We start from the raw sequence: 25537 nt of genomic DNA, 5'->3' as shown, positions 1-25537 counted from the left end.
TTCACCAGTTAACAGTTTCTTTCTTTCATTTCATGTTAAAAACTAACAGGTAAGTTATAATGGGATCCATATAGACAGATACAGGAAGCTATAGGCTGAGGCCTATATTTTGCTCGATTATGACCACTTTACAGAGTTTTATATCTATATTCATATAACATAATTTTATATTTAAATGTTATTTTTCAGGATTAGCAAATATTTTTCCCTTAAATGAGCATGAGTGCTAAAAGCAAACAATTAACATGTTACTTTACCCAAAGAAACCTAAGAAGCAATTGTCTTTTTTTCTTTGAACACTGGTATGGTAACACAAACTTTTATTAGTTTACAACAAAGTGAGAGGCAGTGTAAAACTTTACAGACTTAAAATGTATACATTAATCCTGGCTATGTTTTATATCAAGTGGAGATTATGAACAAAAAAGAACACAAGCCATATAAAAATAAGCACTGCAAGTTCAAGTTATGTTACATATGTAATCTCTAAAGGCTTTAAGAAATATACTAAGTTTTTAATTGCCTGCAATTTAGCAACTTTGCTTTGGTGAGTTAATTTCAAACAGTGCAATATGTTTAGTTAAACTGATAAAGCACAGCTTTACTCGTGTATCAGGTTACATCTGTTAAAAACTGGACATATCATTGAAAGATCCTGGACCCTCCAAAGCTTCCATAATAAAATGCATGACAGAAAACACATGAACAGAGAGACAACAAAGACCAAAGTGTATGATGAAAAAGAAAAACAGGACTTTTTACAGAAAGTTATCTACTATAGTCTGTAACTCAAGCTCCTAAATTCCTTCTGTGATGAAGTCACACTTGTTGGGCGGGTATTGGGAGACAATGACTTTAAGAGTTTATAACAACATACCAAACGATCAATAATGTACAGACACAATAAATGAATCCCATTTGACAGCAAGACACAATAATTCTGTACCTACATAATGTGGCACAGGAAATGGCACAAAGTTCCTCCTTTTCTTCTGCTTTTCACCACACACGCATGCACCCCCGCACGCACGCACGCACGCACGCACGCACACACACACACACACACACAGAAAGCTGTGACTTAATCTATAGGTTTGGCCTCTTCATTGGACTTCTTCAGTAGGGTGAGCAGGTTCTGCGACATGAAATATGGCCTCTCTGCTGATCCATCGTTCCGCTCTAGGTCTTCCACTGTGACACGGACAGATGTAGTTGAGGGACACACATGGTAACACTGAACTGTAATTTAACCATGCTTGTATTTATGCACTGTCTGTGATCCATTTTGTCTTTTAGCTACTTTATAATGAAAGGGGCACTCCGGCAGTTTTACAACTGCACTACAGAGACGATTGGAGTAACTTAACACTAAAAAAGCCTGTTGGGTGTGGTCAGAAGTGTCTTCTGTTGCACTTGTAACCACATACAACAGTGATGTCACAGGGTCCTGGAGTATGCCTCTGCATCACTGCAGCATGGTGAGAAGATAAACAACCAGAAGATAAACACCAATCATGTGGTGTTAAGTTAGTCTTTAAAGAAAATAAAGAATGCTCTAAATCAGATGTTCCCTTGGGGTTTGGACCCCGAAAAGGGTGCAAAGAAATATTTGAGGGGTCATGAGATTGGTTAAAAAAAAGGAAAAAAAAATTCTGTTCCAAAAATTGTTTATTTTTTCTGTAGAAGCTCAGATATCCTGATTATTGTCCCTAACACGGGTCAAGTTGCACAAAGCCAGAGTACTACACTTCCCATACTGCAACTCAGTCCCTTTGTTTGTAAATTCCAAGCCTTCAGTTTGTAGCAGATGTTTCATTAAACATTTTCAGAGCGCTCCTCCCCATTAGACATATACAACTGTTTCACTGAGCAGTACTTCAGTCATGACTCTTGCAAAATTGTTGGAGTGCCCCTTTAAGACAAAATCAGTCCTGTCTGATTCTGTTGGACATGAAAACTCACCTGCTTCCGAACGCCAAACCACCATATGATGCACACATATTTACCCATAACAGAACTACTATGATTAAATACAATCACCTTTAATTAAGATTTACAGCCAATAAATATGGAATGTCATCATCATTGTTTTCAGTGGAAAATCAACTTTCACAAAGTGGCAAACAAGAAAAAAGGTACAAAAGCATCCAGAGAAGATGTTAGTTGCGAGCATTCAGAAGGCCATGTCAACACCATGCAGCACTTAGAGAGAGAGAGAGAGAGAGAGAGAGAGAGAGAGAGAGAGAGCGAGAGAGAGCGAGAGAGAGAGAAAGAGGACAGGGACAGAGAAAGGTAGTTGGAGTCAGTAAACAATGGTGGAGTCCGCAGAGTCTGAGAGGTCACGATGGCTGCATCATGGAGACACAGTCACAGCACTTACGCCAGTCAGTCTGAAATACCAAGGCAAGTAGGTGGCAATACAATACATGGGATCCCATCTTGGCGAGGATCTCTACAAGACTGAAGCCAAAAAATACATCATAGACATACACTACTGTGTATATACACGTTCCATGGGGGAAAAGGATCCAGTATCCATACAGTATATCAAACATGTCTGTAACATTTTGGCGTCAGCTGGTATTATTGTAAACAGTGAAAGAGGTTCACCATTGACTGAGAAGTGTTTGTTCCGACTGTGTACAGTACTCAAGTGGTTCTGTAGTGCATTTGTCAACAGGATTAAGACAACAAATATTAGTGACAGTAATCAGGCACAGGTTCAGCACTCACAATGTTCTACAGATCTTCACGATATAAAAACCAACACTGTTCTAAAACCAACACAAGAGAGCGTTTTTTTCAAGCTACAGAGATGCACTGGGCTTTTGACCTGCTTCGACCTTCACAACCTTCTCCAGCCGGACGTCACACCGCTCACATAGCAAGGCCGTCTGAAATTTTAGCTTGTTGTATGCCGTACATTTATCAGGTCCATATCACAAAGTTGTAGGGACAGTTCTTTCATTCTTTATGCTTTATGAGGTTTACCAAGCCTCACTTTTGTTTTACCATGACATTTACTCCTGTGGTGCAGCGGGAGGGTTTTCTTCCTTCGATTCCTCTGTTTCCTCTTCCTTTTCACCAGTCTCCTCTTTCTCAGCCTCCACAGCTGGTGGGGACGCCTCCTCCGCCTTTTCTTCTTCCTGTTTTACCTCCTGCTGTTCCGCTGCTTCTTTCACCTCGGCGTCTTCTTTCTTTTCAGCCTCCTCGTCTGCCTGATCGACTTCCTCGCTCTTCTCCTCTTTTGGCTCTTCGGCGTCTGTCTTGGACTGCAGCGGCTGCTCCTCTTCGTTGTCCTGCTTGAGCACCACCTGCTGTTTCAGTTGGATCTCTCCGTCTTCTTGCTGCTGAAGAGGTGTTTCCTCCTCCAGTTTCACCTCGTCCACTTGCTTTGCGGAATTCGCCTGCTCAACACCGTCGCGATCTTCCTCCTCCGGCCGTTTTGTTTTGGAGAGGATCTCGTGCAGCTCGGGGGACATGAAGTAAGGCCTGTCAGACGAGCCGTCGTTTCTTTCCAAGTCCTCACCTTTTGAGTGTGTGGGGATGCGTTTGCAGTGTGTTTGATTGGGTTAATGGAAAATTAGGGGGGAAATGAAAACATGAAATAAAGGGAATGTGTGAAAATAAAAGTAAAGTGAAATTAATGGGAGAAACGAGACAAAGAGAAGAAGAAGAGTCAGAAACATGGCAGGAAGAAGAAGAAACCAGCAGCTCAGCTTGAGACCTTGAAGAAGAGAGACGATCTGCAGGAGATCTTGCTAACAAATGAAGGCAATGTTACTCACAGAAGCAGAGGAAGAGCGTGTCCACACACATGGCGTACACACTGAAGAAACCATGGGCGATGAGGTAAGATCCCACTACCAATGTCTGGGTGACGAAAAACACATATGTCAACCTGTGCTGAGGTGAGCTCAAAATTTAGGATTAAATCATACAACTATAATGTTATTATATGTTTCTTACCAGTATTGGCACCCAATAATAGTTCAGAGATGGAGCAGCATCCTCTACTGCTTTGATTCTTCCAGAGAAGAAGAAGAAAGAGAAGATCCCTGTACAGAGAAAATAATGAGGATTTGTGGATTTAAACTAGAAAGCCAGACTGATCACTCTCCACTGGTTTACAAAATAGATACCTTGGGTCTAAAAATAAAATGTAAGTAAAACCTCCCTTACCAACAATGCCAACAATGAGGAGCTTCCCAAGAAACAGCAGGAAGTCAGTCACTTTGTCTAAAACAGCCACCCTGAGTTGAAATGGGCACAGAGCAGAATGTGAGAGTGAATCAAATGAAACGAGGCTAAGAGTAGCTTAAATAGTGAATAAAAGCTGTAGTGTAAAGCTTATAGAATTAAACATTGTTGATATTAATGTAATGAAATCCCACCTGATGATGTTCCTCATGAGAAGGAAAAAGGCATTTCTAGCTGAGGGACAGAAACTTTTTCCATAGATGGCAATCTAGAGAAGAAAAAAAAGCCTTTTTAAAATCCGACCACACAGAACATCGATCATGCTGCTGTATCCAGTTGCAAGGACTCACCATGATGTAGGCATTCCTGTTAAGGAACTTGATACATTTCTCCAGACACCAGAAGCAGCACTTCATGCAGCTTAGCAGGAATTTAGCAAATTTGTTCTGAGCACCTGGAGGATGAGAGCCATGTTATCACTGCATGTGTTTACAACCATAAACTAAAGAATAATCTGACTATTGGCTATGTTCAGGTCGTATTTCGGTTAAACCAAGTTACAAGGACCTGTGATGCCATGAAAGTTTCCCTGTTGCTATAAATACATCAGAAAATACAGTGGAATAGAAGCGTGAGGAGGTTCACTGTATGAGAGGTGCATGCATCCAAAACCAGGAGTCAAAAGTAACAACAAAATCCTAAATGGATATAACCATAATTACTGATGAATATAGGACAATGGTGAAGGTATGCAGTCAGTCAATATTTAGTGAGTCGTCTTCTTCTGATGTTAAATCATCTGACCTTTCAACTTGTGATCCAGATACTCCAGAATGACCCTGATGACCTGAACCACAGACAAGATCAGAGAGCCAAAAGCCAGGGAGCCTGTGTGGTATCTATACAAAAGGATGAAACAGAGGCCGACTGTGAGCATCAAACACTCTTCTCCCATCACACAGGCAGGCAAACCCACCTACTGACCTTCCCATCTGTCGTACACGGAGAGAGATTAACCCAAACCAAAAATTCAGAGTCAACACCATTCTGACTTTGCAATAGAGAACACCATTAGGGTCCAAAAATATCACTTGCCGTTTTTATATAGCTAGAAAAGCACTGAGTTGATACACAACTACAACTACATACATGCACTGTACATGCATGTGCACAGACTTTTCACAAATAAATTACAAATCCATCTTCTAACCTGAGGGCGCGTCCCAGCGAGGAGAAGATGGGGTAGGCGGGAATATCATCAGGCTTCTTGAAGGCCCAGTAATATGAGGCGAAGGCCCCCGACAGAGTGACCTGGCCCAGTGCCGTCACAAAGTTGGCGCACCAGAAGAACAGGAAGACGTTGTAGAACTGGAAGAGGATGAGATATTTGTGGTAGACGGTCTCACCACCGTAGAAGGCAAACAGGCACTCTGCATCTGGACACTGAGCTGAGGCGTTGGAGGTGTTGAACGTCTGGAGAAAGAGAGAAGGTAAACTGTGATGAAAACTGCAATGCTATCCAGGTAAACAGCATAAAACTGCTTCTTCCTAAAATGTGACATATATTAAGAGACTGCGTGTTTGGCTCTTTGGCAGATTCTGAAATTCTACCATCCCACACACATCTTCTAACACTACATTTAATGGGACTTTGACATTTAGAGACATACCTTGGGGTCGCATGTCTCTCGTGAGTACTCGCACTCAGAGTTGTTGAACACTTTGTACACCTGCTCATTAGAGGTGGACAAGAAACTGGTCAGAGCTGTCAAGGAGACAACAAGGGGAGGACATCTTTCAAAAGGTCACGATCATCTATTCATATGGAAATGCTACACCTGCTACACTGGGAATAATTGTAAAGTAAAAGATTTATTTTGTAATCATCTTTGATAATCATCTGAGAAGTGAAAGGATACACAGCAGTGATGGCCCAGTAGGCAATCACCACGGCCAGCAGGGCAAAGGTCAGCAGTGGGTAGAACAGAGATGACATCACATGCCCAACGGCTCTGGAAAAGAAAACAATGGTCGAATTGTTTTGTTAACAAGCTTAGATATATTATATATATAATTCTCTGCTGTAATGAAAATAAATGTAATCAAATTAAAGCAGCATTAACTGATTTTGTTTGGCCTGCTGGGGTCGGCAGAGCTAGCCTCAAACACAACCTCGTGTTGTTGTGTTTAACAGCTGCTTCTTTACAAATCCAGGAGACTTTGTGTTTCAGGCCACCTGATGAAGTCTAATATTCACCTCCTTTTAGCTCTGTTTTGGTCTCCACCATGTACAGAAGGAAATATCTGGTTCTTTAAGTGATCTGCTAAGAACTGTGTCTGTCTGCTATTTGGTGCTGGACAGGTGGAGTACAGTGGACAAGTGAAAACCGCTGCCTCCTGTGGCAGGACACAAGACTGATGAGAGCTGTGAGACTGAACCAAAACAGTAAAGTTGTGGGCTGGGAAACCAAAACAATGAGCTGAAAGACACTAAATCGCTTCGTAGAGATGAGGGGAACTGAAGAACTGGATGATACTTTTCTCAGAGTTCGTCACAATGAGTGACTCTCATCACACAACACACAGTTAAATGATTCATTGTTGGATGGATATTTGTTGGTGCAGCTTTAAAATAAGTGAGCTGGTCCAGTCAATTTTCCACTTCATCTCAGAAAACATATGAAAACGATGCTGCAAAATGTACAACTTGAATAAATTCCCAACTGAGACTGACCTGCTGGCCTCTTTGATGAGAGCGATGGCGATTAGGATTCTCTTCCTGAGGAAGATGAGTAGTAGGATGATGATGAATTCCACAATAGCGAGGATGATCACTGCAAGTGAATGAAACAGATTAACAGGACATATGGACAGTAAATACAGAGTTTGATTACTGAGTGAAAGCATGTTTGTGCTTACTGAAGGCCAGCCAAGTCTGCCTGATCTGCAGGTAGACAGAGAAGTCCGTCTGCAGGCCCAGGTCACGGATGGTGACGTCAGCGCCAGGCTCTCCCTTCAGACTGGCAAATTCCATGTAACAGTGGAAAATACCTAAAAACATTGTTTAAATATTTATTAATCTTCTTTTTAATTTCATTTCATAAAAGGAGTAAAAAATATTGTCTTGAATAGCAACTTTATTATTTTTTAAAGGCTGAAGACTTACCATATCCTATGACTAGAATAACCAAAACAATCATGACCCAGACCATGACACCAGCCAGGAACCGTAGCAGGACGATGAAAATCAAGCTGACCACCATGGCTATCACCAGACCACTACAGAGGGTGCACACATCAAACATTTTAACATATTGACAGTTTGACAGGAGCCTTACAGCATTTTAACCTGTGATCTTTCTGTTATGGTCGTGCATCATTTGTGGTTTTTAAGTGAAGGTCAGTCTTGAACTTTCAGATGTTTTTCACACACAATGATGAGAACATTTCAGCCATGATAATCGTTTGTGTTAAGACAAGTGCAGAGGTGACTTATCCTTTCTAGTGACAACAAACCGATATCTTCTCATCAAAAAATTGTACTTGAAAATTAATTAAGTAACACTGTGTGACTGTAACCAGTGCAGAGTGGGCAGACTTACAGCAATATCCAATGCCAGGATTGAGTGTAGTCTTCAAAAATTCTCATGGCCACCTGTCGAGCTTCAACAACAACATTTGACTTCCTGTAAGAAAAGGAAATGAAATGAACTCCAACCACAAGAGTCTAAAATTAATTCAATATTTGCCATTTATAGACCTGGGAAACTGACTAAATGTTTCAACAGTTTAACAGAAAAAAAAGGCCTATAACTGAACACATTATTAGATAATACTGTTAGTTGAATAATTAATGTAGCGCGAAAAATCTGTGTGTGTTTGTGTGTGTGTGTGTGTGTGTGTATAACATCAGTGGAGCAACTGATGACTCTGTAGTTAGCAAGATGAACTGAAAACATTGTAAACTAAACACACTGAGCACCAGCCTTTATCAGCTAGCTCCTAGCTAAGGCTAACATTCAAAATATGAATATCAAATGTAGAATAACTTTTACATTGGGCTGGTCAAGGCACATTGCAACTTAAGATGACATAATTTGAGTTGGTGGTGTAGCTCTACTGTCAAGCCCTGTGATACTGCCTGCTGTGAGAATATAGCATAACAACAGTAGGCATACTCATCATCTTGATAAATAACATGCAGGGAGCAGTCCCCAGTGGGAATAACGCTGATATAAAACACTGACATAAAGACCCTCCGGGCTGAATTCAAACTGAGCAGAACCAAGGCAGACGCAGGCTGTAGCAAGCACACACTAGTGTAGAAAGTAAATGAGAGCATAAAGGCCTTTAAATAGGCTGTCAAATCAGTGCAGGGAGTTATGGTGGTGATGTGATATACCAGCTGTCTGCTGACACAATTCAGCATGACAATTCAGCATGACGTGAATGTCCGGCAAGAACTAGATCATTTACCCATCTAAACAGCATTTTCTCTGCATTTGAAAGTGTCCACCTTTACAGTTCAGAGTACAAACTGATGTCTTTAGTCAGACCAACACTCTAAGACCAAAAGGAATTTACTTTAACTAGACAGAAAAAGTTGTTAATTCAATAATGAGTTAAGGTCAGAAAAGTTGCTATATGGTTGAATTTGAAAATTTTACTTTAAATTACTAATATTTAATCAATATATCTCAATGTGCCAACTTCCAACTTTCCTGCCTAAATATTTTAAATGTGTTTTACATAAAGCATTTTTTCACTGTGATGCATTTGACTTCTTAGGATTTAGAAGACAAAAAAACTAAATCATTTTATGCAATGAGGAAAACATTTGAAAGATGCTTTGGGAGGGAAACTGGAAAAACGGTTAGAGTTTAGAGTTAAACCCACCCCTAATAAAAATCCTAAATTAAACTGTTCCAACAGCCAAATGTTATCTGTCCTTACAGTTTGCCTAATGTTGTAAATAGTCTGCTAAATAAAACAGTTGTATTTGCTGCTACATAGTGTGAGCTAGCATTAGGCTAAAAACAACATATATGTGCAGTACCACTCACTACACGAGTGTGTACCAAACTTTTGACTGGTACTGTATATGTATGTATATGTTTCCATACAGTGAATAGGACCTACTTTGATGCCTCCAGCACCTCAGTGGCGTTGATATTGTGACCCTCTCCGGCATCAAAACTGGTTTCATTGCCTACCACCACCACCCCACCTTTCATCGTTCCCAAGGCAGGAAGGCAGCGACGCGTGACTGTGGAGGGAGGAGATGATCAGTATGGATGTGGTTCTATGTGGGTGGGTGAAAAGTGAGCACAGGGAAATCTTGAACAAGCGTCTCACTTACAGGCTTTACTGGGCATCAACATGGCAGGACACAAGCCATCTCTCAGGATCTCAGGAGTATTCTGAGTAATGTAAAACAGCCTTGAATGTAGTTTTTGATTTTTTCTTGTCATATCGTGTGTTTTACAGAATCGTTAAACATGTATTGAATATGAATAACGTGAATAATCAAATTATTTACCATTTTGGCAAAGTCCACTCCCTCCTTGCAGTATTGTTTGTAGTATTCACGGTCTTCTTTGCTGCCCAACTTGATAACTTTCACCAAGGTAAGATGTCTGTCAGGACATCTTTCCACACATAACTGGACACGACATATAATCATGACAATTAATGACACTGTTAGATATATATATAGTCTGATAGATTAGCAGATCCTGTTTCTGACCTGTGTGGTGGGACACTGAAACTCCAGCAGAACCAGAGGACTGGCACATTTCAGTATGTTGAAGTAGAACAGAAGAGGCTTCTTCCTGTTGAAACAGGAACATCAGTGAAAGAAAGCTATTATTAGGCCAACATAATAAATGAATGTCTCTAAGACCCAAATGAGGGGCATCAGATTACAATAATATTTATCTGCAAGGAACACAAGATAAGATACACCTAAATTGGTACATTTACACTATTAGACCATTCATGTTGCCATGAAACTCACTCCAGATGTGTTCCAGCTTGTCCACAGAACTCCCCCCTGCTGTCTGTGGGATAGATCACTTTCCTGGGGTCACCCTGAGACCAGGCTGGATGGAGAAGTATAAAAATCACTCAGGACAAATGTGGATATTGAATGAAATGACAATATATATTCATGCTTATTATCACCATTGGTGCGTCAGATCTTCTGTTAATTAATCTATTAAATAGACTGTTTTCTGACAAATTTGCAAGTTTGTATATTTAAAATCAAACCCCATCCCCTAAAGGCAGACTGTGTTCGTGCTGTGCCAAGGACGTGGAAGAACGTTTGCCATCCTCAGGAGCAGATAGACAAAGCATTATGTCTCGAGGATGTAAACAACTCACGCACGCAGGCACACACACACACGCACGCACACACACACACTCAATGATCACTGCTTTTATAATACTAATTTTCTCGTAAATTTATGCTGTATATTTAGTGCTGATGGGGATTTATATTTCTCTTGGAAATTATGTATCTAATAAGAGTAAAGAAGGAAACTGGAAACAACCTAATACTGCCATGACAAAGGCAAGATAGATGAAAATGTTTGGAAATGTTTGGTGAATAAACCCTGATGTACTGAAGATGAGATGTGTGACATATTTTAATAGTGATTGGTCTTAAATACATAATTATAAACAATAATAAAAACAGGCTTCCTCTAAATTCATGCGATCAAGCATGCTAGTGTCTAAGCGATGAAATAGTACTAATATCGTAGGGATGCACGCTCAGTCTTACCGAGGATACCCACAGCGAAGTAGCCCAACAAGGCTAAGATGAAGAGAATACAGCAGAGGATGTCTGTGCAGCCCCTGAGCAGAGGAGAGGCAGAATATTGTTATTGTTGTCTTGTATTATAGAAAGAAAAGAAATGATGATCAGTGATTAAAACAGATGTCTCACCTGTTGTGGATCGGCCCTTTGAAGTTTGGATCAAACTTTCTGGACTCCCCTGGGGATATAAAGAGACAACAGGATTGTTATTGCCGCTTCCTATAAACTGAATTTTAGACTTCTAACTTCAGTCTCACTCTCATGAAGCTCTAAAACAGATAACTCATTTTGTTAGTTTGTAATTTTCTTGGAATCAATAATTTGAATGACTAGATTTTAGAAACTGCTAAAGATGTATGATTATATCATTATGATACAATTCCACTCAAAGTCGATACACAGCAATTCTGAATTATTGACGGGCTATGTCAGCTTTCTGTTGTCACATTTTGTCCCTGTTGGCCAGTATATACTTTCTCTGTGACCATCAGTCACTGTCATCATAGTGAAACTAAAAATATGCTAAAATGGAGAGGACACTACAACAGTAATTGTAAATGTGTAAAAATTACAATTAGTCAATGAATTGATTAATAATAAATAATTGCCAACTATTCTGATGGATTCATGATTTTCATACAGAAAGACATTTTTCCAACAAAAATAATAATCATTCCTTAGTTCCATCTTTATTAGAATTCATTGTCTTATGTAATAATAGACTGAATATCTTTGGCTTTGCTGAATTGACAAAAACAAGCAATTTAATGACATCACCCATTGGGTTTAACTCACTGCCAACATCTCTATGTACAGTCCCATCATCACTGTTAAACAGTAATTGTACTTTCATTCCTCAGCAGTACGAAAACTTAAAGGCTCCTCTCACGGCAAACATCTCTTCATGGTTCACTAACATAGTTTAACAGTGGAGCGTCTAGTGGCTGGGTGGTTAAGATGAACACCCTCATGGTGATTTCAATGTGCGGTTTTTGTTGGAACTGTGTTAAAGTGGTGCTGATTCAACTACAGCCTCCACAATGATCACACAGTTGAATCAACACCTCCCTAACACAGTTTCAACAAAAACTGAGCAGCTGAACCTTCATGAAGGACGATTTATTGCAGGAATGCTGCATTAACCTGCATTAGTTTAGCTAGGTTTACTGTCACTGTACATTTGAAGTGCGCAATATGTCATGGATGCTATTGCAATTAGTTGCACAGTCGAATTGCTTCTGTAAAATCAAAAGTGGAAGCAAATTATTCATCAGTTTCAGCACGTTAGTGACTAAGATAAGACACAGTTACAAATCATTTCTTGACTTAGTGGAGAGCTGAATGTACTTGTGTACTCAGAAACGAGAGAGTGTACTTGAGACACACATATATACAATATACATCAGGTGTAAGCTCATGTATTGACAGAGACAGGACAAAAGGATTCTTCTGCCTGACTGTCATGCCCGGCAACCTACAAAATGGCTCCCTAGCGACAGTGAGCTCCCTGTGGACATCGCTAGCCGCCATGGAAACACCTCAGACGCGGCAGAGGAGAAACATCAACCAAGCCCACTCTGTCTGTGGTGAGATCATCATGAGCTAACACTTTGAGTCAACTTTAGCAACGACAAGAACAGGAACAAGAACACTGAGCATGGATGTATTCATCTGTAATTTTCAGGCTTCTAAATTTCACCTTGAAATATGTTTTAAACAGGAAATCAGCTTGGTGAAGAATTCAGCTGCGTGTAAACACAGTCTCCTCGAACAACATCCTTCCATTAGAAAACCAGTTGCCAGACTCAGAGCTCTTACACATCCTGTCACATTACTGTAACTGCTTGCCACAGCCTTCATGACAATTCACATCATTAAGTGGCATTTAACTCTTCTGTAAATGCTCTGCTACAGATATAAAGCTAGAGGCGAGCCCAGCTACTTGTTGTCACTGCCTATGTGATCACATTCAGTATGCATCATATACAGTGCTTCACACACTGCTAACACACACATACACAGGACACACACACACCCTCTGCAGACACAACTGAAAGGTGTCACTTTGTATTTTAAAGAACAGTTTGTCGGTCCATTAACCATCACAATTAGCAAAAGATGAGCTATTTGTCAACTCTATCTGAGAGGCGGCGGTCGTACACAAGACACTCAACAACAAATCAACCTCCAGTTTATAATAAATCCTGCTGCAGTGACCTTTACAGTACCTTGTCTTTCGTATTTTGTCATTCTGTCCTTATTTCTCTCAGACTTTCGGTCATGAACGCGTTTATAGATTCCTCTCTGTGTGATGTGTATGACAGTTGTTTCTATACGTTTCCTTCCCGTATGAGGTCTGAGCTGTCCGACCTCTAACTCCTCACTTCCTTCTTTCAGAGCACTCTGAGCTCTGTCAGCATACTCCCTCTCTCTGGTCCCTCTCTCTGCGCAGGGCTTGTCAGGGGAATTGCAGCAAAAACAGCATTGATGGGGGAATTGAGAGAGGAGCTCAAACACAACAAAGACTTATGGCGCCTGAGAATCTGCTGCTGCCAAAACTGGCTGTGTTTACACACACAGACACACATGACACTAAAATGTCTGACGGCAGGGAGTGTTTGAGTCAGCGGTGGGTGACACGTTCTGAAACCAAAGTCTTTAACACCAACATCATAACAGTTATTATAGGCTTCAACTCAATCCACTATATTGACATACTAAACTGTGTTCATTGTTTCCTTGTTTCAGCTGTTTTACAGTTTGTAACTGCATGCAGAGAGCGGCACGGTTAGCTGTTAGCACTGCAGCAAGAAGGTTCTGGGTTCGAACCCCAGTTGGGGCCTTTCTGTGTGGAGTTTGCATGTTCTCCCTGTGCTCTCACCTCACTGTAGTCTTATGTCCAAAAAACATGGGGTTTGAAAAAAAAAAAAATGTACAATAAAACACTGCCACTGTAGGGTTTGCTCTTTAACTCTTAAAAGATGATAGGCCTTCTCTCAAATTTTTCTCAGCTTCCTGTACCTGTACTCTCCAGATTGTTACAGCACTTGGACCACATGCCCCCTCCAAGTGCTTTCAAACTTCCTAAACAGTGGACAAAGATCTCTTGAAATGGTTTCATGCAACCAGACAACGATTTGATTATGATGAATTGGGCCTGTTGTCACACACAAGGCGACGAAGTGAACTGTACATCAGATATAAGACCTTCCTACATGTTCTCTGGTGGCACATGACTGTGGCCTGGTCTGCCCACCTTCGCTGCCATGTGATGGGATAACAGCATGCATGAAATACCAACTATTGACCTCATACACAAGCTTGTTACAGTGCCATCTCCTTGCAAACCGAGTTTCTGTAACCTGCATGGGAGCCCTTAACATACTGATCTTTTCAGACCGATATCAACATATGTGGCGGTCAGTGTTACAGTGGTGGGCCGCCACGAATAAATCAATGTGTGGAAAACACTGAACAAAGTAATAGACATTTTGAGAGTTTGAGAGGATCAATACCACCTTCATATCTATCTGATAAATATAAAGCTACAGGCAGGAGAACAAGATTTACCTACCAGCTCTTCTTAAGCTCACTAATTAACAGGCTATGTCCCATTTGTTTCACCTGTACAAAAACTAATGTGTAAAAATGACAATTCGCCATGCGATTGGGGGTTATGTGCTAATCAGTGAGCTTTAGAGGTGCTGGTAGGGGGATGTTAGCTAGCTAACTGCTAGTTGTTTCCTCCTGTTTCCAGTCTTTATGCTAAGCTGATTGGTAGCAATAGGTTCATACTAATTATCTGCAAGAAAAAATATAATATATAAATATCAAATTATTCCTTTAAAAATATGACAATGATTATAAGCCGATATTCATGTTTTACCACGCAGACATAGCACAAATAAATATTTTCATAACATCCCTTGAATTTGGTTATTAAAGAACAGTGAGCAAGCTATAGCTATACAGAGCAGGACGTTTTACAGCTGTGAAACAAACTTGTCAGTGTTCTCAGATGTACAAACTATGTAACAAAGACACTCAAGCTCAAACATATGTTTCTGTACTGCAATTTTTTGTTTCTTATTGCTCAACATAATGATACTTATACACGTGATGAGCTAAAATGAGTTGATGATATTAGTATTAAAGTATAAAATATATAAAATCATACAATTAGAAACAATTGTTTTAAAACAGGCCTGTACAGTTGAATGAGATTTAGATTTCAGTCACAGACACATCTTTGTTAACCAAAGGGTTTGCTGTTTCTGTTTGGTCTGACTCCAACGCCCTGCTTTCACTTTGTGTGTATACATTTTCTCTGTCTTTATACTCTAAAGGACAAACATTGAAAGTGATTTTTCCATCAGCCTTTCATTTGTAGGACCATCTGTGACTGTGAGAGACACAGCTCCATTAGTGCTGGAGCAACAGGCAACTCTTTGCCTGTTTTGTGCCACGAAACAATCTCCGATTGTGCGGAAAAGCATTTCAGCAGATTTGTTGTTGTTGCGTACAGGCTGCCAAAAGTCTTGTAAATGGTCTTGTTTGTCTTTGTAATTGGCTTAATTAATAAAATTAACTACTACGGTACATGCAGTAACTTTAAAAAGAAAAAAGGTTGCACATTTTATAGACATTTTTTGTTTTGTTTTGTTTTTTCCCATTTGGGTAACCTGGGCCCCTTAGGTACAGGAGTTCATTACACACCCTCCAGAGACCCTGATACTGAAAGCCCACAAGACTTACCAGACAATTTCAGTCTGCATTCAGTTCCCTATGGAGTTCAAAACGTCTGCCAAACCTCATCCAAAACTGGAAACTATTTAGTAAAATCACGAAAAACAATTCTTTACAAACAACCTAAGTGTAAATTCTGAAACCAGAATAATGAGATCTCTGCCTCTGCTGACAATAAGATATGTTTTTCTAGTCACGTGTGCGTGTGTGTGTGTGTGTGTGTGCGTGTGTGTGTGTGTATGTTAGAGGAAGTAATGATGTCATGACTGATCTGATTCACTAATGGGCCCAGAGGGGTTATCAGATGAGCCCTTCCCTGTCTACCTTAATGGGTTACTGGCCACTGTGGTTGTGTGTGCATGTGTGTGTGCATGCGTGTGTGTGTGTATGTGTGTGTGTGTGTGTGTGTGTGTGTGCGTGCGTGCGTGTGTGTGCGTGTGCACACAAATTGACAATGAGTATATTTTGTCTCCTGTGCTCTTATTCCTAACATTTCTATTCAGGACATGTAGATAAAGATGATTAATATATGATAGCATTTCAGAAACTACTGTATGTACTGCTGTTCTAATACTGTATCAAGCAGCTGCCACTGCATCAAAAAAACTCCTCCATCACAGCCACTAATGAGGTCACTGGCCCACCTACAGGCACGGAAAAGAAGAAACACAATAAAGTCTCTTTCTGAATAGCTAAATACATAAAAACTGCCAACCACTGGCTCAGATCACTGTCTCTCTCTACTCTTCCCAGTCACTGGTTGGATAAATCAGCAACAGGCAAACTCCAAACGACAAGAGATCATTGTGAAACATTTAGCAGTAGTGTCTTTGTGTGTGTACATGCAGTGTGTGCTGTAATGCATCAGAGCGTTTGCCAGCTTGATATTGACTGGAAGCCTCTTGACACTGTCTGCTGAGTGGGTAGAGCGGGCGAGGCTGAACACAGTCCAGGCGGTGCAGGCTGCAGCCTGCCTGCATGCATGCACACAGGTCTAGACAGGTGGGAAATGTAGGAGTAGGATTAGTAGGCGACCAGGGACGTCTCACCAGTCAAACTCTGCCGATAAAAGCTACTGTTTAAGAATACTGGTGAGCTGGAATTTCTATTGTGTGTTTGCATCATATAAACTTTTAGCTCTGGTTTAAAAGGCTGCAGTTTTTGACCTTTTAGCCTTCATGGGGGGAGGGGAGTCAAGGAAAAAGAACTGTTTACGTGGTAACAGGAAAGCAACAAGGAAATGCTCCAAAGTGGGAACTCCATGGATGGACTGAACAGGATGTGTGCTTAACATTGTGGGTGTGGGCTGTCAGGAGCATCTTACATTATGAAAGACGGAATAACTCAAAAGTCAGACATAGCGTTGACTCAGCATTAGTGTTGTCTTCTCAGTGAAATGTGTGTGTGATGATTGTGGTTTGCATTTCAGCGGCCTATGGCCTTCCTTTCATGCAACAACACTGACATGGGGTATTAAAGCAAGAATAACACCCATGATGAAGACTTCATGACTAAGCAGTCTATATGAACCACAGCCCAGACATACGAGGAGCACAGCAGGCTGCTGTAGGCTGCTGAGTTGGTGCTGGTGGAGAAAATGCATGTGTGACAGACAAAATAATCAGCGATGAGTCATGAGTTTGCCTTGTATAGAGAATGAATTTTCCATAATATGTGGATCCAAAAAAATCAGTGTGAACAACATGTGTTTGTGCAAGTATCTGTGTGAGTATGTGCAGCTTTGAATGAAACAAACATTTGTCAATCCAAATGTTTTTTTAGCCCAGAGGAAAACACTATTCATGCATCTGTTTTCTCCTCCTCCTCCTCTCTGGCCTGTTGGAGTGTTTTTCTGCAGAACATAATATGAGCCAATCAAGACAGCCTTGGTTTGATAAGATGACAACCTACTTTTCTTTATCAGTCAAATTAAGCCATATACCAACAATGGATAACTAATACAGCTTTCGTTTCATTTAGAGCTGTGGGCTATTTGGTTGGCAATTGGCTATAGATTGTTAACATAGGGCAAACAAGCCAAACAGACCCACCCACGCACAGCACGTTGCCTTCATTCATTGTGTATTGTCAAGTGTATAATTAAAAGCTAATTTAATACACGTTTCCCGAGGCTAAAGATGTTGACTCCTTAGAAGCCTGCTTTGGAGGATGAGGATGCCTCCAGATCTGCATACGACCCATGAGGTCCACACCCATCCATCCATTACAGTCATTGTTTCCATTTCTTCGCCCGTTTAAAGAAAAATCAAAGATCGTGGAGAAAACTGTCACGTAAAGCTCTTCTTACCGTATTTCGGGTCCGGGTTTTTTTCCTCCGGCTCCATTCTCACACACTGCTCGGCTGCTCGCTGCTGATCAGACCTTAGACTGGACAGTTACCATGGAAATGTCGAGGGAAAAAACATCAATAACAGTGGCCGACTGCTACAGAGAGAGCGAGAGAGTCAGTGAGAGAGACCATCCCAAATCGAACTGAAGCACGGCGCATTCCAAGCTAACGGACAGACAGCCAATGAGAGAGCAGGGCCTGGTGACTGACAGCTGCCGCAGCCAATCAGAGGGCGCCTGAGCGGGCCAAAACAAATTGTCCGACCGCTATCTCAGTGGAATGTGTTGAAAGTGTTGGTAAAGACTAACGTGTTGGGCATACTGGGCATTATGCATCAGAAAAGACTTAAAAAAGACCTGCTTCCTTTACACGATTATTGTATTTATATTTTTTTTACACATTTAGGCCATTTAAACCTACCATAACACTACACCCCAATAAATAGTCCACAAAGAGCATAGCCATGGTAGAAATACTCAAGTTCGATTTAGCGCTATCCATAGCTACTACACTTAAGTATTCTATGCCAATTCATATACTCAATGGAAATATTATACTCTCCATTCAACTATACAGTATTTTCAGATATAAAGTATAAAGTAGTAGCTCATACTTTCATGTATTCATAATAACAATCCCATAATAATGACATAATATTATGACAATGCTGCATAAAAAGTGCTTTTATTTTTGATGCTTCTTGTACATTTTGCTGATAATTTTCTGTAAGCTACTTTAAATATGGTTTAGGCAAAGGTTTGAATGCAGGACTTTAACTTATGTATTTTATAGTATTTCTCTGAGAAAAAACCTTTAGCGATAGCCTACATCTCCTGACATGAGAGGCTACACTGACATTGATTTTCAAAATTTCTCAGTGGAGGCTGGTCTACTATTTTCTGTGTAGCTCCACTCTGCTCATGAAGACATTACTGCAACTCTGTGATGTACAAGAACAAAGAAAGAAAGAAAAAATAAAACAAAACTCAATAATATTCTTGCAAAAAATAATTTAAAAAAGGTCCTCTGGAAGATAGAGAGACAACATGTATCTTTACATAACACTGGCTGGAAGGTGAACTGTGATAGCTAACTGCTCTGCCCCACCTTTGACCGCAATAGTGTCATGTGTAGGTGTGCCGGAAAAGTAATAAATAATTCAAGTTATGAAATGTTATCAGCTTTCCTAAGAAAATCATGAGAACATTTTACCCATCTAAAATAACAGCCAAACAAGCAAACCCATCTTCCTACTGGTAACAGCTACCCTGACAAAATCAGCTGATTTCATGTTAATAATTAATTTTAACTAGTTAATGTTTCATCCAGGAAAAACACCAGCAATAGCTGGTTAGAAATAAAATATGAGTTTAATAACAGTTTAAAAAAATTTGGGCTCGGGGCCAATTTTTTTTCAGTTCCTGGAGTTTTCTTGCTTTTTTTCTTCCTTAATTGTATTGCCTACAAACAAATCCTCACAATCTAACCACATTAAGTTTTACAGTGTATTGTCGGTGTAGTTGTTGTTGTATAAGCCTGTGGTCAGGTGTCTCCACTGCCAGCTGCAGTGTCACTTATAAAAGTTGTGCACAGGCGCTCAGACATTCAGTACATCGCTCCTTATTTTACCAGCCAATGAGCTTGAAAGGCGTGGGCCGACACCCTCCACACCCCGGCCGCACAGCAGTCCTCGAACGCCATTTTGAGTGAGGACATTTCTCACAAATGTCATTTACACCCCATGTTTAAATTAAACAACATGCTACACAGGACACAGAAACAAAGCTCTCACATTCCCAACAGTCAAACTCTCCATGTGTATTCAACATATTCATCTTGTCCTGCGGCCACAGACAGACAAAGTTAGTTGTATAACTTGAAGTTGTTGCACAACTTCGAGTCGTGCAGCGTCTTGTGCCTCAACTGTCATGGTGGAGAGGAGCTCCCACGTTTGGCGTTACGTATCCCTGTGACGTTTCACCGCGAGAATTGTTACTTAAGCAACTTTTTTACAGCTCATATCACCGCTGAAAAGTCACCGGACCATCAGATAAACTCACCGAGAGGATATAAAAAAAGGTATTGTGCGTTTAGGACGAGGTTTCCTAAAGAAAAACCACTAAATGTTCACATTGCTGCACGTGCAGGTTAATGCTGGTCTAACTGCTTTAAAAACTGCTCGTAGGACAGTTTGTGAGTTTGTTCTGAAATGTGTACATCATTAACAGGCTGCGGTTTGGTTGCTGAGAAAAGATTTTAAGATTTTCTAACCCAGTGCCACAACAATACCCAAACCCTTTCTGTTTGTCTTGCATGGAGTGATGATAATATAATATTAATAATAATAATAATAATAATAATAACTTATAGTCCAATACAAAAAATAATGTGTTTATTAGCTTCCTGAAAAGTACTATAAATTTGTCGTCAATAATTCTGTATTGTGCTTTATATTTACTTGATTTTCACTGGTCTGGCTACTCAACCTGCATCAATGTTACATAACAATGTGACATCAACTGTAAAAAGTGCATACACTTTGTTTTATTACAAATATAACAACTTTAATAAATATATGTCCTCTTCTTTTCCTCCATGTTCAGTAAACATATGGCTCTCAGAGGTGCTGTCACCCGTCTGCTCTCCAACAGCCAGAAATGTGCTGCTGTCACTGCGTCCAGAGCCCAGGGCACAACTGCTGCAGCTCACAAAGGTACATTTGACGTTCTTCAGTCCTTCTGTAAATATATAGAAGGAATGGTAGGATCAGGTTTGGGGGGTACGGTCTTTGATGAGAGAAATAAGTCTCCTAATGTGGTAAACAGCACTGTCTTCATTTGTATCCAAAAAGAAAAAGAACACACAGGAGATGAAAACTAAGTTAAGTTGTTTAAATTAGTGTAAGGGGATGAATTATACACAGGACTCAACACTTTAATATTTTTCCCTTTTTAGATGTTGAAGATGTCAAAAAACCGGCAAAGGCAGGTAAGAGATGTTTTAATGAGCTCAACCTGGTCTGCTCAGATTCTTTCACACCTCTTACCATATCTGACTGTGACATAACCACAGTGTGTGTGTGTGTGTGTGTGTGTGTGTGTTCATGATTTGACCCTCAGCCAAGGTGTCATTCAACTGGCGGGACGCTCTGAACTTGGACGGTCAGCTGACAGAGGAGGAGACCATGATCCGGGACTCCTTCCGCGACTACTGCCAAGAGAAACTCATGCCCCGCATTCTGATGGCCAACAGACATGAACGTGAGCTAAACACATGTCCATGATTCAGAGCATATAGGGCTGATATGAGGTGTTTATTAAATCTCATATCATCTAGATTGTGGAGAAGATCTCATCATAGCACATTTTCAGTTCTTGCCTATCAAAGGTATCGAGTTTCTGCTCAATATTTGACGGTCAGTGTCTGTTTCCCAACATGCACCATGCTACAGATTTCCACCGTGAGATTGTCTCAGAGATGGGAGAGTTGGGTGTCCTCGGCCCAACTATTAAAGGTAAACAAAAAACAGAGCTACATGATCATTTATTCAAGTTATAGTCCCATCCTAAAATGAACAATGCTTTCAGTAATGCTTGATCTTCATCTTCTTCATGTTTTTTTTTCTATCTGCTTTGTCAAAGTGCCACATGATTTTTTTTTGTCATGTTAAGACTACTCACTGGGTAGTAAGATTATTTGGACTTAAATTCCCTTCTGTCTACCCTACAGGGTACGGCTGTGCTGGCACTAGTTATGTGGCATATGGTCTGATTGCTAGAGAGGTCGAGAGAGTGGATAGTGGGTATCGGTCAGTCATGAGTGTCCAGTCTTCACTGGTCATGCACCCAATCAATGCTTACGGCACAGAGGCTCAGAAGGAGAAGTACCTGCCAAGGCTTGGTAAGAAATGTGTTATACAAATGGGCATGACATTTCAAACAGCAAAGCAGAAGCACAAGGTACTTTTACTGAAATCTGGTGTGTGTGTTTTTTTTTTTTTTTTTTTTTTTTTTTTTCCCTGCAGCTCGTGGAGAAATCTTGGGCTGCTTTGGTCTGACAGAGCCCAACCATGGCAGTGATCCCAGCAGTATGGAGACCAAGGCAAAGTACAACCCGTCCAGCGGTACCTTCTCCATCAGTGGATCCAAGACTTGGTAGGTGGACAGACATACAAGAAGCATTGGCCTTTCAGATAGATAGATAGATAGATAGATAGATAGATCAATAGATAATGATAGAGTGAGTACTCACTCACTCACTCACTCACTCACTAACTTACTTTCTTTATGCAGCCCCTAGGGGAAATTCAGCATAAATATATAGACGATGAAGAGAAGTGTAGACTGTCCCTTTGTCGACTTAAGTTTTAGACCATACTTTAGTTTGAAATGTAATAGTGGTCAGGTATTTGGAGACTAATAATCTAAATAGATGCAGTAAAATAAACAAAGACTGCTCCTCTCTTTTGGGTTAGCTTAGAGCCAGGCCAGCTTTTTATCAAGTTAGTAAAAACTTGAAGCTTTACATGAGACTTGGTCTGTACCAAGCATCAGGTTCTTAAATACTAAATACTAAAATGTGCAATCATGCAACCTTATTGACTGACTTTTTTCCTTTGTTCCTCACTCTCCTTCCTCTGCTAGGATCACAAATTCCCCCGTGGCAGACATTGCAGTGGTCTGGGCAAAGTGTGAGGATGACAGGGTGAGGGGTTTCATCTTAGAGCGTGGAATGAAGGGTTTTTCCACCCCCAAGATTGAGGGCAAGTTCTCACTGAGGGCGTCTGCCACTGGCATGATCCTGATGGATGAAGTGGAAGTTCCCCAGGAGAACCTGCTGCCCAACGTATCTGGTCTGGCTGTAAGTGGCTGCTCTGTCATAGCAACTTCAACTCCAACAAATACTTTAATATAACAACATTAATGTAACTGTGTTTTGTTGTTGGCCCTTGTAACCAGGGTCCCTTTGGCTGTCTCAACAATGCCCGGTATGGCATTGCCTGGGGAGCTCTGGGAGCTGCTGAATTCTGCTTCCACGCTGCCCGACAGTACACTCTGGACAGGTACATGACATTCAGTCTGCTGTAGTGTGCACGAAGGTCAAGGTTAGAGGATCTGACAGACATAACAAAATATGAATCCAGTAAAAAAATGTGTTAACGTTAGCATTATCATACTGCATATATCCATACTGTCTGCCCATGTAATGCCAGCCTCAGCTTCCCTCAGAGAGGGATTAGTTTACATGTCTTTCTATCCTCCAATCAGAATCCAGTTTGGGGTGCCACTGGCTAGGAACCAGCTGATGCAGAAGAAGATGGCTGACATGCTGACAGAGATAACTATTGGTCTGCAGTCATGTCTGGCCCTGGGAAGACTTATTGATGAGAAGAAGTGAGTCTTCTCTTTCCGTCTGTTCTTTCAAGTTTGCCACTGGTCCTCTCTTCTCCTAAAAAAGCATTGTCCTCTAATGTGATTGTTCTCGTCCTAATAGAGCGGCACCAGAGATGATCTCCTTGCTGAAGAGGAATAGCTGTGGCAAGGCTTTGGATATTGCCAGACAAGCCAGAGACATGTTGGGAGGAAATGGCATCTCAGATGAGTACCACATTATCCGTCATGTCATGAACCTGGAGGCTGTCAACACATACGAAGGTGGGCACACACAAATGGCTACATCTACTTACATGTTAAACATTTTCAGAAGTACCGGCAGCTGACAGTAATGTTGTGAAAATAGGTTTGAGACTGCTGTTATGTATGTCCACCACCAGAGGTCAGCAGTGCAGAGAGTGTACAGGTTGAGACTAGTTGGGTAGAGAGGCACAGTTTATCTCAAGTCTGTCCAGTTTTAGTCGAATTAAAGTAAAGCACATTGTTTAAGTAAATATTAATAAACTATTTTCTTTAAGTCAAAACACTTTTTAGAATGTGTATTCTCATATATGAGGACTCATATAGGAGGATTGAGTAAATTGAGGAAAAAAGTTTCATTTTAATAGTGATTTTTTTTTTTTTTTTTTACTGATAACTCAAATATCTCTACATGTGAAAGTAACTTTTTCATTACGTTTTATTTTATTTTTTATATAGGAACTCATGACATTCACGCCTTGATCCTGGGCAGAGCCATCACTGGACTGCAGTCTTTCACTGTTGGAAAGTAAAGCTTTTCCAGTTTCCTTGAAATGGACTTGATGTGGAACAGTACTGTTCATGTACCTTCTGAGAAACACCATCTGACTGGACATAATGATATTGGTTGAAACTTGAGGTGCAATTAAACCACCTCACATTACAAGCTTTGCCTGGTGGGATACCACCGTCACAAATACCTCATCACATTTACAGTGTATTTTCAAAAGATGTACATGTAAAGCCAATTGTACAAAGCTTTGGGTCCAACTGAGATATGAGATATTTGTACAGTTAAAATGCCTGATGTATACTTCAGGCATTTGTATGGCATAATGCATGTAAAAGTTGTGGCATTATGAGTTGGTTTATTTTGTGATAATTGAATAGTTTGTAAATGAATGGTTTGGAATAAGTGGAAAGATGTAGACAAGTGTAGCTAAGATGCTGTATGTGCAAACACCTTACTACCTGTAATCACATTAAATTATCACCTGTTCTTAAAACTTTATGATGTAATGTTGGTTACTAAAGAGGGGTGTATCAGTATCAATCTGAAATACCAAAGACACAATAGGGCATGATGATACCTAACATATAAAATGTTAACACCACAGAGCCAAATAATTCGGTTTATTCTGTCTTTGTTATTTGTAGTTTTATTTATTGAATCAACAGATACTGAAACTGAACATAAATAAAACATGGATTCAGCTTCTGTTTTTGTATTCTTTGACTGAAATTGTGAGCTATAACCTGAACTACAGAGACACAGACAACTGAGTATTCTTGGAAAAAGGAAGAATGAAGAGGAAAGAGGAAACCAAAATGAGTAATGTTACCCATGGCAGCATTTTGGCAGACATAGTAAACTATTCTGAACGCTCATTATAATAATAAACACAAGAACACATAAACCTATTCAGAACAACAACTAGTTTATAGGGATTCTGATGTCTGGCTAATGGTCAGACCCTCTCTGAGACTAGTCAGAGCCTGGCTGGCCTCCAGGAGCTCATTGTTGAGCTTGGTGCAGCTCTCCAGCACCTCAGTCAGCTCCTGCAGCTTAACCTGCATCTCGTTACCGTTCTCCTCATAGACTGTGAACATGTGCTCCTTCATCTGCCGGCACGTCTCTGACACCTGGGGGAGGAAGATAATTTGAAAATTGACCAGATCAGAACAGTTTGTGGTAAGAGATAGTTCAGGATATATACCGAACACATGAAGTACACTCAGGCCGTCATGAGAGGTGTGTTTAGTAAGTATGTACATTGCAGTGGA

General features: G+C 40.5%; 2 protein-coding genes across 5 annotated transcripts; one reads left to right on the top strand and one right to left on the bottom strand.

Moving 5' to 3' along the window:
- Positions 1–303: 303 nt before the first annotated feature.
- Positions 304–18241, bottom strand: LOC111229302 (choline transporter-like protein 2). Of its 3 annotated transcripts, none has more exons than XM_022755582.1 (22): positions 18078–18241; positions 11153–11201; positions 10988–11061; positions 10217–10301; positions 9947–10031; positions 9740–9862; positions 9560–9620; positions 9340–9466; positions 7803–7886; positions 7367–7479; positions 7120–7251; positions 6935–7034; positions 6120–6212; positions 5871–5955; positions 5411–5673; positions 5005–5099; positions 4551–4654; positions 4395–4468; positions 4183–4253; positions 3970–4058; positions 3789–3873; positions 304–1191 (listed from the first exon to the last, which is right to left on the bottom strand). In XM_022755582.1, the coding sequence occupies exons 1-22, from the start codon at positions 18112–18114 to the stop codon at positions 1082–1084; spliced, it is 2139 nt and encodes a 712-aa protein (XP_022611303.1). In that variant the 5' UTR covers positions 18115–18241; the 3' UTR covers positions 304–1081. The 3 variants fall into 3 exon arrangements, with proteins under 3 accessions (XP_022611303.1, XP_022611301.1, XP_022611302.1); XM_022755580.1 differs by lacking the exon at positions 304–1191 and adding an exon at positions 2051–3529; XM_022755581.1 differs by lacking the exons at positions 304–1191; positions 18078–18241 and adding exons at positions 2051–3529; positions 13252–13387.
- A 1888-nt stretch (positions 18242–20129) lies between these two features.
- Positions 20130–24967, top strand: LOC111229293 (glutaryl-CoA dehydrogenase, mitochondrial-like). Of its 2 annotated transcripts, XM_022755567.1 has the most exons (12): positions 20130–20198; positions 20723–20832; positions 21075–21107; positions 21239–21379; positions 21571–21633; positions 21849–22019; positions 22144–22273; positions 22763–22979; positions 23078–23181; positions 23387–23512; positions 23613–23773; positions 24212–24967. In XM_022755567.1, the coding sequence occupies exons 2-12, from the start codon at positions 20730–20732 to the stop codon at positions 24283–24285; spliced, it is 1323 nt and encodes a 440-aa protein (XP_022611288.1). In that variant the 5' UTR covers positions 20130–20198; positions 20723–20729; the 3' UTR covers positions 24286–24967. The 2 variants fall into 2 exon arrangements, with proteins under 2 accessions (XP_022611288.1, XP_022611289.1); XM_022755568.1 differs by lacking the exon at positions 21075–21107.
- Positions 24968–25537: the final 570 nt, after the last annotated feature.

Source organism: Seriola dumerili, unplaced genomic scaffold, assembly GCF_002260705.1.
Source record: "Seriola dumerili isolate Sdu_G_001 unplaced genomic scaffold, Sdu_1.0 BDQW01000230.1, whole genome shotgun sequence".
NCBI lineage: Eukaryota > Metazoa > Chordata > Actinopteri > Carangiformes > Carangidae > Seriola > Seriola dumerili.
This window is presented reverse-complemented; position numbering and strand designations above follow the sequence as displayed.